Source organism: Falco biarmicus, chromosome 7, assembly GCF_023638135.1.
Source record: "Falco biarmicus isolate bFalBia1 chromosome 7, bFalBia1.pri, whole genome shotgun sequence".
NCBI lineage: Eukaryota > Metazoa > Chordata > Aves > Falconiformes > Falconidae > Falco > Falco biarmicus.
Genome location: NC_079294.1, coordinates 61,678,728 through 61,692,757, shown reverse-complemented (window position 1 = coordinate 61,692,757; position 14,030 = coordinate 61,678,728). Strand labels below are relative to the sequence as shown.

The 14,030-nt window shown below is 59.2% G+C and overlaps 1 protein-coding gene across 2 annotated transcripts; it reads right to left on the bottom strand.

Moving 5' to 3' along the window:
* Positions 1–2,043: 2,043 nt before the first annotated feature.
* On the bottom strand, positions 2,044–13,339 carry MFGE8 (milk fat globule EGF and factor V/VIII domain containing). Of its 2 annotated transcripts, none has more exons than XM_056347228.1 (10): positions 13,088–13,339; positions 9,409–9,534; positions 9,012–9,137; positions 8,383–8,496; positions 7,762–7,943; positions 7,188–7,343; positions 6,169–6,313; positions 5,100–5,302; positions 3,615–3,770; positions 2,044–3,493 (listed from the first exon to the last, which is right to left on the bottom strand). In XM_056347228.1, exons 1-10 carry the CDS (start codon positions 13,158–13,160, stop codon positions 3,350–3,352), a joined length of 1,425 nt encoding a protein of 474 aa, XP_056203203.1. In that variant the 5' UTR covers positions 13,161–13,339; the 3' UTR covers positions 2,044–3,349. The 2 variants fall into 2 exon arrangements, with proteins under 2 accessions (XP_056203203.1, XP_056203204.1); XM_056347229.1 differs by having other exon boundaries at positions 5,100–5,284; positions 13,088–13,338.
* Between the last annotated feature and the right edge of the window lie 691 nt (positions 13,340–14,030).

The window sequence follows — 14,030 nt, the reverse complement described above, 5'->3', positions numbered from 1 at the left end:
CCTGTGCTGCCTGCACTGCCTGCACCACAGCACCTGCCAGGAGCCATCCTCTGTTCGGCCTAAGGAGGAGAGCAGTGCGGGCAGAAGGGGAGAGGGATGCTTTTGTGCATCTTTTCACATCAACAGTTCATGGCCCACATTCAGCCACAGTTCTTGTCTGGATATGGCTGACAATGCCCTCCACCTCCTCCTGGGGAGCAGGTGGCACGGGGAAGGATCTGGCCACCAGCAGCCTCCCAAGGAAGGAGGAATCTCCCTCACTCCCTCCTGGATCTCACCCTCTTTTTGGCTTCAGGAATGATCCCAGTTTTGTTTTCTGTTTCCCAAGGGGGACACAGGGTGGGACCATGGGTTTCAGGGTGACCGCGGCTGCGCAGTCAGGGTAGCTCTGACCCAGGAGCACGTGTTTAGGGCATGTGTTTAGGGCTGGCTGAGCTTTTGCTTGAACAGGAGCCATAAAAATGTCATCCCTGTCTTCCCTGCCTCAAACGCAGCAGCTGACAGCTCCGCAGTGGCCCCACTGGAGAGACTTCTTCCTGAAATTCCAGTGGGAACCTGTTGCCCAAGGCTCAAACCGGGGAGGAAAACCAATGTTCCTGGTGGGATGGAAGAGGCTGTGATCCTGGGCTTTCTGGATGAAGGCAAGAGGATGCTCTCCCCGACAGCTGCTTCCTGAGGAACCAGCTCGCGGGCAGCTGGCAGCACCGGCAGCCGAGTCAGCAGGCAGTGGAGTGCTGTGGCCACAGCATGCCGGCCCTCCTGGCCTTCCTGCTGCCCCAGCAACCCAGCCATGTCCAGGAAGAGCATCCGAGAGACAGGAACAAGCCATGAGGGGCTGTGCATGGTGTGGAGGGTGCCCCAGCCCTCACCAACCCCCCCATCCTGGGGCTCTGGAGGGGGAAGGAAATGCCATAGAGCTGGGATGGGGCTCAGCATCCGTCAGAGGATCACACTGTGGGGTAGCAAAAGGCAGGGGGAAGCAGCGGTGGGCACTGAGGATATGTCCCCTGCGCTGACACACAGCATCTGCTCCCATCACCCTCCCCATGGAGCCTCTGCTGTGCCCCTGGCTCGGGGCTGGACTCGGGGCTGGACTCGGAGCAAGCTGCACTTATCTCTGCCTCAGCTTCCCAGCGATAAGGGTGGCATGTCTGGAGGTGAACCAGGCTGACTGTCCCCCCTGTCCCCAGCTCTAGCTGTGGCTGCTATATGTCACCAAGCAGCCACATCCACAATGAATTCAGCCTGGTCTCTGCAAGCACCAACCCCCAGCCCCTCTGGTGCCCAGGGCTGGCCCGAGCCCACCTGCAGGCAGGGCCCAGGGAGGGGATGCACAGCCGAGCACAGCACCGCTGGCAGCAGGAAGGTGCATGGAGGTTGTCTGGAGCTGCAGGGATGTGGAGCTGCAGTGGGATGCAGGTGGTCCTGCACCATTCATGCCAACCTCAGGGGTTCCTGCTTAGTGTGGCAGGGAGAAGAGCAAAGCTCCTCTGTCCTGTTCACCCCAGCGCTCCTTCCTTACCAGGGACCCCTCAGTGTCGGGGGATCCTCCTCCAGCAGCACCTGTCTCCCCGTCCTGTCCATGGGGGGTCTGCTGGGAGCATCCCCACGGGCAGCCCTGATGAAACTCATAGCTCCCTCCAGCCCTGGGAGTGTGCTGGAGTGTAAGTCGGTTTTGCTCCAAACTGAGATTTGCTCCAGGATCAAAGCCAAAGGAGGAGACGCAGGGCGTGGGGTGCTGATAGCGGCTTCCCCTCCCCAAGTCCCATTCTGCTGCGCCTGGCCAGCTGTGAGCACAGGCTCCAACAGCTGCGACGGGTGGAGGCAGCGGGGAAGATGCACAAAGCCCTGGTACCTTGTTTTTCAGGCAGGGAAGGGAGCTAGAAGGGCCTGTGAAAGCAAGAGAGTTGTGGGGTCAGCACAGCAGCCAGCAGCCCCCCAGGATGGTGGAGGCAGCAGACTCAGAGTGGATCCTGGGGGACCGCCAGACCTCCCGGGCTTTGGGAGATGGCTCTTGGGGAGGCACAGAGCAGCCAACAGTCCCAAAGTTTCAGCTGGTTTTAATACTGTCAAAAACACCCCGGAGGGGGGCCTCCGCTGCCATCCCACCCGGGCTCCCTTGGTGCTTGCCAAAGTGAACCTGCGGCCAGCCCGGCCACATGGCCGCTTTGCATCCCGGCAGGCAGGGGAAGGATCGCACCAGCACTGCTGCCCAGATGCCCTCCCTGCACCCCTGCTTGCCGGTGCCAGGTCTTGCTCATCACCTGCTGCTAATCCCGAGGGCTCGAGCATCACAAAAGGCTCCCCACAACCCCCCAGAAGGGGCAAAACTCAGGTTACAAAATGGGTCATGGCACAGCTCTCTGCCTACTGCATTTTGGTGGTTTGACCACCACCTTTCTCATCTTTTCTCCACACCCTTGTGGCTACAAACCATCCGTCCCCCACTACCAGATTGCAGCCCCCCTGGTCACCTTTGGCCCTGGGGACAAGGGACCTCCTGGCATCCCAAACTGCAGTAAGGTGGGGACGGCAGCAATGCTGAGACTTGGAGGATGCTGGAACCGGCACCTTTGGAAGCGGAATGAGCAGTGCCTGCCAAAATGTCAGCCACAGTGCTGGCCAGGAGTACACAGCGGGTAGAGCCACCAGCAATGGGGACTTGGTGTCTCTTGATAAGAGCCATCTCATCACTCCGTTCGCACTATGTGGTGCTGACAACGCAGGCAAGGAGACCCAGGACCTGGCAAAATGGGCAGGGGACAACAGCCAAGTAGGTTTTTCAGAGCCCCTGCTTGTAGACATGCAGGCAGCACGAGGCACATCAGAGGCTGCAAGCCGGGGTGCCTGCCCTAGGCCCCCCCAAAACTCCTGAGCCCTGAGCCCCAGTGCAGGCAGGGGACTGCTGCTGGCTGCAGCCTCTCTGCTGGAAGCAGAAGCAAAAAGGGGGAGAAAATTTGTCTCCAGGCTTAGTCAGGAGGATGCAGCCAAGCCCTGGTTGCACGACAGGGTCCCGCAGCAAAGCCCCATTTGCAGGATGGGGTCCTCCAAGGAAGCCCCAGTTGCAGAAGAGGGTCATCCAGCCAAGACTCAGTCGCAGGAGGGGGTCTCACCCCTGGCTACTGGGGCAAAAGGGCAGGAGCCATCCCTGCATCCCACTTGCAAGGGCCCTGTAAAATGCAGTGCTGTGGCCCCAGCACCAATGGGGGGCAGGGGAGCCCTCCCAACCACCTCCCAAGTTTGGGGACATGGAGAGGGGGGTGTGAGGTTGGAGAAGGAGTGGGCAGGGGCAGGCAGGGTGCAGGCCGGGTGGCAGGGAAGAGCAGCCCCGTCCTTCCTCCCCACGTGCCTACTCATCGCAGCCCAGCAGCTCCACACGCAGAGTGATGCGGTTGTGCCAGGCCACAGGCAGGATGCGGATGAAGCGGGCGTAGAAGGGCACGTCGAACACATTCTTCTTGTGTGAGTAGTTGTCGCTGTTACCGTGGAAGATCTAAGGGGAAAAAGGTGGGTGCCAACACTGCCAGGACCTCCCCACCACCATCCCATCCCTCCCCACAGCGGCATCCCTGAGGCCCGGGAGGTAGCTGCCCACCTTGCCCTGCCCCACACACCTTGGTGCTGTTCTTCTGGCCATCCTGGTAGAGGGTCCAGGTTGTGCCATTGTCACTGTAGGCCACCTTGTAGGCTGCCACATATTGGATGTGCCCAAAGTCACGGGCTCCTTGTGTGATGATGCCCGTCACCTTCTTCTGGTCCCGGAGGTCAATCTGGCATGGAGACAAGGCTTGCTGAGGCTCCTCGCAGGAGCGGTGCTCCCACCCCAGAGCATCCTGCGTGTCCCAGAGGTAGCTGGGACATGCTGGCCCTCGCAAGTCAAGAATGGAGAAGACACCACTCGACCCCTGCCCAATGCCAGAGCAACCAACAAAGAACTGCTGTGAAATATTTGACCCATGAACACTTGCAGCATCCCTCAAAGCAACCCAAAGCGGGATGCAAACCCCACTGCCTCAGCACTCTTTCCCACCCCTACCCCCCTGACATCTTTTGCTGAAAAGGGAATTCAATGTGGGAATGACAGCAAAAAATCTCAATTCAAAAAAAAATAAAGGATTCCCGGAGGAAATGCATTTCCACTGGAAAGTGATTCTGGCTGAGAAAATATGCAGTTCAGCACAGTCTGACATTTGGGTAGTGAGATGGTTTCTGTTCTCTTTACTCTGCCACACTGCTACTGCTGCTGGCACGCCACAGGGTAAACCAGCAAATGAGCTGAGCTGTCTCCTTAATTTAGTTCCCATTTTATGTTCGTTGAGGGCAGTACTAGCTATACATACACATGTATATGTGTATATATATGACTGTGCATGTAAATCTATATACATGTACACAAACAGGCAGCCTGTGGTGCAACAGCCCAACTTGGTCATCCTGACCACATCAGCAGACATCTTGATAAGCTGGTTTATTTAGGGCCATGAAGCAGCTGCTTTTAATCATTTCCCAAATAAAAAGCGGGACAAATATCTAAACTGCTTTGTCCTATTATGTCATGAAATCATGTGAAAAGTACAAAAACAGTGGAGGAAAGAAAACTGAGAAGGAAATTTCAAAACTATTTGTTCCCATTCCAGACTGGGAATAGAAAAGCAAACCTGATTTTTTCCTGCAAAACAGAAACACGGTGTTCTGGGCAGCTGGAGGGTTATGGGGCAGTCATCCCGGGCTGCAACGGCACTTCCCAAGGGGATGATGCAGAACTGGGGTGCTGTGGGCTCAGCGTACCCTACAAGAAGGTCTGTGGAGGCAGCACCACCCTGTCCCTACGGGCACTGATGTTTCTGACCCAGAGCTCCAGCACCGCAGTTAAAACTGCTGGCCACAGCCCCATCTGGGCATGCCCCTGCGATCCCAGCTTGGGGAGGGCACTGCTGGGCTGTGTGCCCCACACCAAGGCTCCAGCTGCGCCGTCCCAGTGGCTCTGCCCAGCCTCTCCCACCGTGCACGTCCTGCGGAAGCACAGGAGTGGCCCAGGGCACAGCTGCAGGAGCTAGGGAGGAGAAAAGAGGTTACAGAGGAAGGGCACCAAGACCCACCTGCAGCCACTCAGACTGGCCGTTGTGGAGTGCTGTCCAGGCGTTGGTTTTGCCCGTCTTGTCCAGGCGAGCGTAATGTGGGTGCCAGGTAAAGGCGTCGATGCCCCAGGTCTTGTAGACACTGGAGGCTGTGATCTGCTGGTCGGAGATCAGGCGGGACTTCATGCCCAGAGGCTCCGAGCAACCTGCCGTGTTGAAATAAACTGTAACACAACAGTTTACACAGACAGTGAAAAGGAAAGAGTCCACAGCACCATCCTGAGCAAAACCCCACAGCCCTGGCAGATGCCATCCCCAAATTCCCACATTCCCACTGCCCATAGCAGCAGGCAGGGCCAGGCAGGGAAAGGCTCAGCAGAGGCACAGGGTCACAGCCAGCTCGCCTTTTCCCAGGATTTTTAGCTCCCAGCTATTCCCTGGCTCACAGTGCCTCCTGCTGCAGGAACGCAAGGACATCCCCACAGCACAGTCCCAAAATACAGATGGCTTCGGCAGGAGGCAGAAGAGGATGCTTTCACAGGTGAAGAGAACAATGCAAAGACACCCCCATCTGAAAGCACGGCTGGCACTGCACCCATGCAGTGGCAGGACAGGACCCAAGACCCCACAGCACCCCACTCCCACACGGGCACTGGGTCCCTCCCGCCCAGCTGCTGGGGATGTGCTGCAGGGCAGGAATGTGGGAGGCACAGGGAAAGGGCTCTGGCTAATCATCCCTCATGTTTCCCAGAGGACTTTGATCCTCCAGTGCTTCACAAGTTCTCCAGCAGGAAAAAGCATCCAGTTCACAGCTCACACAGGGAGGGGACACAATAAAAATCCCAGCTTGGGAAGGTGTTAGCAGCATGAGAATGCAGCTCGAACCTGGCTGAGCTGGTGGGATTAGTGGCTTGTGCTCCCCAAAGGCACCCGTGGGTATTTCCAGGCATCACATAGCCAGCACGAGGAAAAACAAGCGCTAACAAATCCCCTGCCCCAGGTGATGAGAAGCAGTACGAGGGGCGATGCCCTGCCCAATGTCACACCCTGCCCTGTGGTCCCTTGGAAGGGAACAGCCACCCATATTTACCATTCATCTCACAGCCGATAAGTTCAAAGCGCAGCGTGCAGGCACGGCGGCACATCACGGGGTAGATGCGGATGAACTGGGTGACGATGGGAGGGTTAAACATGTTGGTCTGCATGGTACCATAGTCCACGTTCCCCTGGAAAACCTGTAATGGAGAGCAGGACTGAGTGCCCCAGCTCTCCCACAGCCTCACGCATGAAATCCCTTGGCCCAGCAGACGCACAGGCCTCGGCACCGCCGGCAGCAAAAGCAGGGGAAGCTGGGCTCTGCTTTTGTGCCCTCGAGCAGTGCATGACCTTGCAGCAGCTCCACTCACAAGAGAACATTGCAACACTCCCTGCTCCATCCTTGCCCCATGGAGCTAGACATGCAGCAACATGCACTCCCTCCCACTATGGCAATACTCCTCAAATCACAAGAAGCGGAGAGGTGGCTCACTTCTTTCTTTTTAACACAATAAACAGAGTCAGGTTGTGTTTTCATGCATTTTTTCCACTGCTGCAGAAACAAGAGAAACTTTCCTCTTTTTTTTCCAAGAGAGGCAGATACTCCCAGCCATCCCCTGGATACTCAAAAACCATCCAGGAGATGCTTGCCATAAAAAACTGCTATCAACAAGTACTCCTGCTTTGAGAGCGACACACACTGTCAGCTCATGCTTGCCGCAGACACAGCACCGAGCTGTGTAAGCCGTTCACTCGCACTTCCAGACCATGCCCAGTTCCCACAGTGTGTCAGCAATAAAGATATTATCTGAATGACCTAAATAAGTCAGCGCTACATCTTTGGTTATGCTTATTATGGCAAATTAAACAGAGCCAGAGAGCGCTGCCTGCTGCTGGAACCGCCTGTGTCGTCACACTGCTAGGACCAGTTCCCAGCATGGCTTTGACCCAGGTCAAAAGCACCTTCCCAAACATGGGGACAGTTTGGGGTGCAGCTCACAGCCACCCCAGCGCCCACAGCACCGCTGGGTAGGGAGAGCCGGCACAGCCCCCACATGGAGCATTGCAGCCCACCTTCTCTGTGTCCTTCTTCTCGTCCTTGCAGAAGGTAAACTCCCGCCCATCCAGGCTGTAGGCAACTTTGTAGGCGCGGACGTACTCTGGCTGGCCCACGCGGCGAGCGCCTTGCGTGATGATCCCGCTCAGCCGCATCTTCCGCAGCAGGTTGGCCTGGGGAGGGGAGAAGAGCATGAGCAGGACAGTGTGGATGGGGTGCACAGCCCCTGTGCCCACCAGCACCGCCAAGCCTGGATGGGAGGGTGGGCTCAGTCTCAGCACTGGGACCAGGAGAAGGGGCTGCTCAGGACACTTTGACCTCCTCAGGGCAAAAGCCCTCCATCCCTCCAGCACTCCATGCCAGGGCGAGCAGAGAAGGGGGCACCACCACCCCAGGTCCCCATCTTCCCTGCAGGAACCTTGCCTTCTCCAGGCACATCACAAGATGCCCCTGGGTGGCACCTTGCTGCAGCAGTTTAGCCCCACATTTGCCACCAGGAGCAGAGAAATCCCATGACAGCAGCCCTGTAAGACCAGCCATGGCTACCAGGGCTGCCTGCTATCCTGGTGTTCCCAGTCCTGCTGCAGGTACCTGGATCCAGGGGTTCTTGTCATAGTTGCTGGAGGTCCAGGCGTTGACGATGCCGTGGTTGTTGAGGCGGGCGAGCTCTGGACCCCAGCGCTGGAGGCCAAGGAAGCCGTAGTGGACAGAAGATGCTGAAAGCTGAGCATCAGAGATGGCTCCTCCTTCCATGCCCAGGAGAACTGCGCAGCCTGCGAGCAGTGGGGTCATCAGCACCAGAAAGAGATGATGACCAGGCAGCAAAACCAGGGGGTCATTTGCCTGTTGTCTGGAGCCAGGGCAGGAGATGGAGGCCAGCCCTAGGACCAGGCTGTCCCCAAGGTGTCCCCCCATCCCTACCAGTCTTCAGCCAAAACAGCACCACCCATCAGCCCCTCTCAAAGCATGGAGGTCTGGGAGGAAAGGGCTGCTCTGGACTCCCCACAGACAGCACTTTCCCGGGGATGCTACCTCCATCAAGACCAGGACTGCTGCCATCAAGGGCAGCTGGCACACAAGCACCGACAGCTGCCCTCCAGATCCCCCAAACCACCTGGTGAGATCTCTCCTGGGCATGATGGCAATGGGCAACAGAGCAGTGGGGAACAGGAAGCGAAAGGGAATTCTGTACAGTTGGTGCCAGGGACTTACGGACATGGCAGGTCTTCCCCAAGAACGGAGAAGGGCATTTGCAGGTGTAGTCGCCATCCAGGTCCAGGCAGGTGCCTCCATTTTTGCAAGGCTGGGAGTAGCACTCGTTCTTGTCTAGGAGACAGAGTGGGGGAGCTCAGAGGTGACTCCAGAGCCAGGCCTGGGGAGGAGGCCCCTCATTCAGGGCAGCGGGAAGAGGGGGAGGCATCCCCTAAGCAAGGGCCATGGCAGGGTCCCTGCTGATACAGTGGCACAGGTTGAAGCTCTGACCCATGGAGCTGCCTAAATCACGTCCCTGCTGACTGCAGCCACATGGGTGCATCAGGACAGGTAGCCACAGCAAGGCTGGGAGCCTGTGTGGAGCAGGTTGAGCCTTGAGACACCCATTGCCCCATTACTCGAGGTACCATGTCCCTCCAGAGATGCAGAGCAAGACTCAGACACAGCCGTGACCCCGTGTCCCTCCACCCTGCAAGGTCCAAACCAGCCCGTGGTCCCCGACAGAGCCTAGCACCCAATGCAGCCACAGCTGCAAGACACCAGATGTCCCCCTGGTGCTGCCCAGGGGGTCCCCAAGCCCTTAGCGGCAGAGCAGCCCCCCTCAGTCCCCCCCACCCCACTGTACTCACTGTTCTGGCAGTGCACCCCATCGTACCCTGCAGGGCACTTGCAGATGTAGTCAGTGAAGACATCCCCCCGGTTTGGGACCAGCTGGCATTCACCGTTGTTGTGGCAAGGATTGGGGTGGCAGGGGCCTGGAAAAGGGGGAAAAATGACGGTAACACGGGCATAGGTAGAAAATAAGAGCATCTAGTGGGCTACTGCTCCCCAAAGACATTGCATTCCCCCCAAGTAATGGAGGTCACCACATCCCTTCTCGGATCTCCACTCTATATGCCCATCAGCAAGGCTGGACCCCAGAACCAGATCCCAGGCCCAGTGGTGCAGAGCCACAACGAGAGCATGCTGTCACGCTGCAGGGCTCCTGGCCTTCATGGAGCATCCATGAGGGGGTCAGCCCCTCACCTTTCTCTGTCTCATTGCAGTCAATCCCAACGTAGCCCTCAGGGCAGATGCAGAAGAAGGGGGTCTCATTAATCCCGGTCAGGCAGGTGCCCCCATTCTGACAGTGGTTCACATCACAGAAGTCCCCTAGAAGTAAAGCCATGTGTCACTGCAAGCCATCCCTAAGGCAAGCATCCAGTAGAGCCCCACGGATCCACACAGAGGCATCCCAGCTCAACAGTAGGAACTGCTCCCCTGCAGATGCTGTGGGGAGAGGAGCACCTGGCATGGACCACTTGCTGGATCCTGCACGGGATCATCGGCATTCAAGAGCAATGGCTGAGACCAGGAACATGAGAGAGCGGCCAGGACCTGCCCTGCCCTGGTTTAAAAGGGGTTTAACAGAACCTGCATATCAAACCAAAGCCAGAGGAAACCCAGGGGTTTTGTACGTCAGATGTTTCTGCCGCTCAGCGGGGAAGTAGGGGCAGCCAAGCTGGGGCTTGCTCAGGCACGAGCAGGACAGGATTATTAAAGGGAACAAGGCTGGTCCTATTGCTTGGTTTTGCTAATGAAAGTTAGCATTCATAAGACACACAAAAAAAAAAAAATTGTTGTAGGGGGAGCCCGCATGCCTCAGTTCATGCGAGGAGGGAGCACAGTGTCCATCCCTGCATGACGCCTGCCAGACCTCCATCACTCTCCCAGCAGCTCCCACGAGGCTGGTTCCCCCAGGGAACTGACAGGGCTGTACCATCTTCCCTGCCTGTTCATCCACCTCCAGCATCCCCCCATGGCATTGAGTTGGGGGGGGGGGGGAAGGAGGCGTGCTACAAGGGTGGCTTCTGCCAGAAGACACGAGGAGCTGTCCCCATGTTGGAGAGCACCAGTCCCAAACAACTCCGAGACAGACCCACTGCTGCCCAAAGCTGAGCCCATCACCAACACTCATTTGCTTCTGTGATAATATATGTAAGATAAGGTAAGAAATGCTGCACAGCAGCTATGTGACAGGAGTGAAAAAAATGTGAGAGAAGCAGCCCTGCAGAAACCCGTGTCAGAGAAGGAGGGGAGGAGGTGCTCCAGGTGCCAGAGCAGGGAATCCCCGGTAAGCTGTGGTGAATACCACAGGGAAACAAGTTGTCCCCCTGTAAGCTGTGGTGAATACCACAGTGAAGCAGCTTGTCTCCCTGCAGCCTGTGGAGGACTCCACGCAGAGCAGTCTGTTCTGATGAGCTGTGCCCCATGGAAAGGACCCACACTGGAGCAGTTCATGAAGAACTGCAGCCCACGGGAAGGACCTACGTTGAAGCTTTTTCATCTGTTCTCCCCTCCGTCCTGCTGACGAGGGGGAGTGAGGGAGCGGTTGGGTGGGCACCTGGCAGCCAGCCGAGGCCAACCCACTGTACTCATCAACCTTCTGCTCCCCATTACAGTGCTGAATTAGACTGCAAGAGCCAAGCTGAAATTCCTCCCACCCCCAATTTGTTCTGACTCAAGAGCTGCAAGATAGTAACGCTCTCTGTAAACCTGGACCAGATTCCCACAGATCTGGCTGAAAGCCTCAACAGCTCCTCACCAAGCACTGGAATGGCACACACCTTGATGCCAGACTCTTCTCTGCCACGCTGCAGCGGTCAGAGGAAGGGCTGAACTCAGGTGGAGACCCAGGAATAACCCCCCACTACCTGCATGCCCTGAAGAAGGTGGAAGTTAATGAGCTGTGGCTTCGCCGCCCAGACCCACACCAAACAGCACGGCTCTCATTAGCCTAAGCCACTACACAGTGAGCTCTTACTCATTAGTCTTTTAATAGCAGGGCTCCATTGAGTTAATCCCACTCTTCCTGACACTCCACATCTGTAGGGTACACACTGGTGGCAGACAGGCCTGCATTACGTGAAGGCTTCTGAAAAGATGCTGTAGCTCCCTTAGCCCAGCCTCAGGAGGCAGAAAAACTTGGGCACTGGTTCAAGTCACTGCCTGCACTGCCCAGCCTGTTCTGCATGACCTCATGCTCCATCAATGTGCTGCCATGAGCTACAGCACGGGAGGAGAGCTAGTGCTGATAGTGGGGATGCCTCTGCCCCACGCCCCTCCGCAGGTCTCGGGCACATCCAGCCGCCCCATCCCAAGGATCTCTCCCGGCAGCCGGCCGAGGCCACACAAACAGAGCTGCTTCTGTTCGGCCATGGGGGCCGGCTGCTTCCCCAGGCACGGAGCGCCAACGAACGTGTGCTCCCCAGCATCCGTGCTGCCTCCGATGCAGGAGTTTCTGGGGTGGGACACAGCAGCAAAGGAGCTAGGGCTCCTCCCAGGGCCAGGACAGGAGGGGTCCCCCAGTTTTGGACTCCAATTATCCCAAGTAACTGGGCTCCCTTTTATCCCCTCCCAGGAATAATCTGTTACGCGGTGGGTCCTACTAGCCAGCCCCCTGGCTAGCAGCAAGACAAACAGGTCACATTTTCCACTGCAGGAAAATAGTTTTGGATGCTCCTATTTCTTAGCTGTTTCAGGCCTGGTTTTGGAGCCATTCAGCATCTCCATCCTCCTCACACACATTTTTCTCCCATCAGAGACAGAGCTGTCACAGGCTGGACAATCAGGAACCAAGGCAACAAAGATCAGCCACCGCTTTTGGAAATGTTTGCTTATATGAACCCACAGGCTGGCTGGAAGGCAAAAATAACATCCTCCAAAAACTGGGATGGCTTATCCCAGCAGAGCTGGGGGAGGTCAGGTCAAGCCTGTCTCGCGAGGGCAAAATAGGCACCTCTGCCCAAGGAGAGGGAGCACAAACAGGGTCGTTGTCCCCAGCACACTTTCCACCACCTTTGTCCCCTGGCCTGGAGCCCACAGTTGGTCTTTGCTGCCCTTTTCCCTGGTCTCATCCCTTTGGGAGTCAACGACCCCAGGGATGATCCACAGAGTGCTGATGGAGCAGCTTCTCCCCGGGATTCCCCTGGCCGGACCAGCCAGGTGCGCTGTGCCAGGCAGTCCCAGGGAAGCTGTTTACATCGCAGGCGCGGTTATCTAAGCCTGAAAGCACGGGACAGCCCCGCTGGGCTGCTCGGGACTGGGGAGCAGGGACAGGGACAGGGACATGGCCCTGAGCTCCTCTGCTGCTGCAGCCCTGAGCGCCGCACACCCCCTTGCCCCCCCTGCACCCCACACAGGGCAGCCCGCACGCTCTCACCCTGCACCCCAGATGCTCTCACTCTGCACCCTGGATCCCCAGCACTCCAGATCCCCAGGACCTCAGGCTCCCCCTGTTCCCCTAGATCCCCTGCACACCAGACAACCCTGCACCCTGATTCCCCGGCACCCCTGATCCCCTGCACCCCGGGGTCCATGGCACCCTGGATTCCCTGCACCCCAGCTCCCCTGCACCCTGGCTCCCCTGAACCCCGGGCTCCCCTGGCACCCTGGATCCCCTGCACCCCGGCTCCTCTGAACCCCGGGCTCCCCTGGCACCCTGGATCCCCTGCACCCCGGCTCCCCTGAACCCCGGGCTCCCCTGGCACCCTGGATCCCCTGCACCCCGGCTCCCCTGCACCCCGAGCTCCCTGGCACCCTGGATCCCCTGCACCCCGGCTCCTCTGAACCCCGGGCTCCCTGGCACCCTGGATCCTCTGCACCCCTGCACCGCGGCACTCCGGCTCCCCGACACCCCACAGCGGCCCGGCACCCCGGCACTCACCGACCACGATCAGCAGCAGCGAGAGCCCCAGCCCCAGGGCGAGCAGCGCCTGCCACTGCCTCACCGCCCTCATGCTGCGTCCCGACCCGCGCCGAGCCGAGCCGAGCCGAGCCGAGCCGAGCCGAGCCGAGCCGCACCGACCCGCGCCGCGCCGAGCCGAGCCGAGCCGAGCCGAGCCGAGCCGAGCCGAGCCGAGCCGAGCCGAGCCGAGCCGAGCCGAGCCGAGCCGCGCCGCGCCGCGCCGCGCCGCGCCGACCCGCGCCGCTCCGCGCCGCTCCGCCGCGGGGCTCGGGGCGGGGAGTGACTCAGCCCGGCCCGGCGCGGCCCCACGTGCTCCGCCGCCCGCCCCCGGGGCGGGACCGGCCCCGCCGCGCCGGGCAGAGGCTGACCCGCGGGGCGGCCCCCCCGAGAGCCCCCGCCGGGGAGCGGGGGGTGGCTGCCGGCTGGGAGAGCGGGGGGGCAGGCAGCAAGCGGGGTGCAGGCGGCAAAGGGGGTGCCTGCGGGGGCGGGGAGGGGGGGTGGGCGGCTGGGGGCTGCAGCAGCAAGGGGGGTACCCCCGCCCCGGGTGCAAGGTGTAGGCAGGGGCGGGGGGGCGAGAGGCTGGGCTGGGAGACTGGCCTCAGCCAAAGGTGCTTCATTAGCGGCCGGGAAGCGAGAGCCACCGCGGCACGCTGGTGATGCTCCGGGTGCGGGGGGCCGCTGGCTCAGCCCCCGGCCCTCGGGTGGCCGCTGGGGACTTCTTGAGCCTGGCAGTGCCCAGCCCTGGCTGGCAGGCAGAGGGGTGCAGGGCTGGACCGGGATGCACAGGGGGCTGCCAGCACTTGGTAGGAGGAAAAGCTGTCTTGCAGCGTAAACCCTGCTTTTCTCTCCCTGGGTGGAGAGAAAGCTGGAGAGGGCTTCCCCTCCGCGGGGACCTGGCATGCATGAGTGCCTTGTGCCACCC

Coding starts and splice junctions, on each gene's coding strand:
- MFGE8 (XM_056347228.1), bottom strand. CDS start 13,160: ATGAGGGCGGTGAGGCAGTGGCAGGCGCTGCTCGCCCTGGGGCTGGGG. Junction 7,344..7,761: donor ACAAGAACCCCTGGATCCAG/GTACCTGCAGCA, acceptor TCCCCTCCCCAG/GCCAACCTGCTGCGGAAGAT. Junction 6,314..7,187: donor AGAAGAAGGACACAGAGAAG/GTGGGCTGCAAT, acceptor TCTCCATTACAG/GTTTTCCAGGGGAACGTGGA.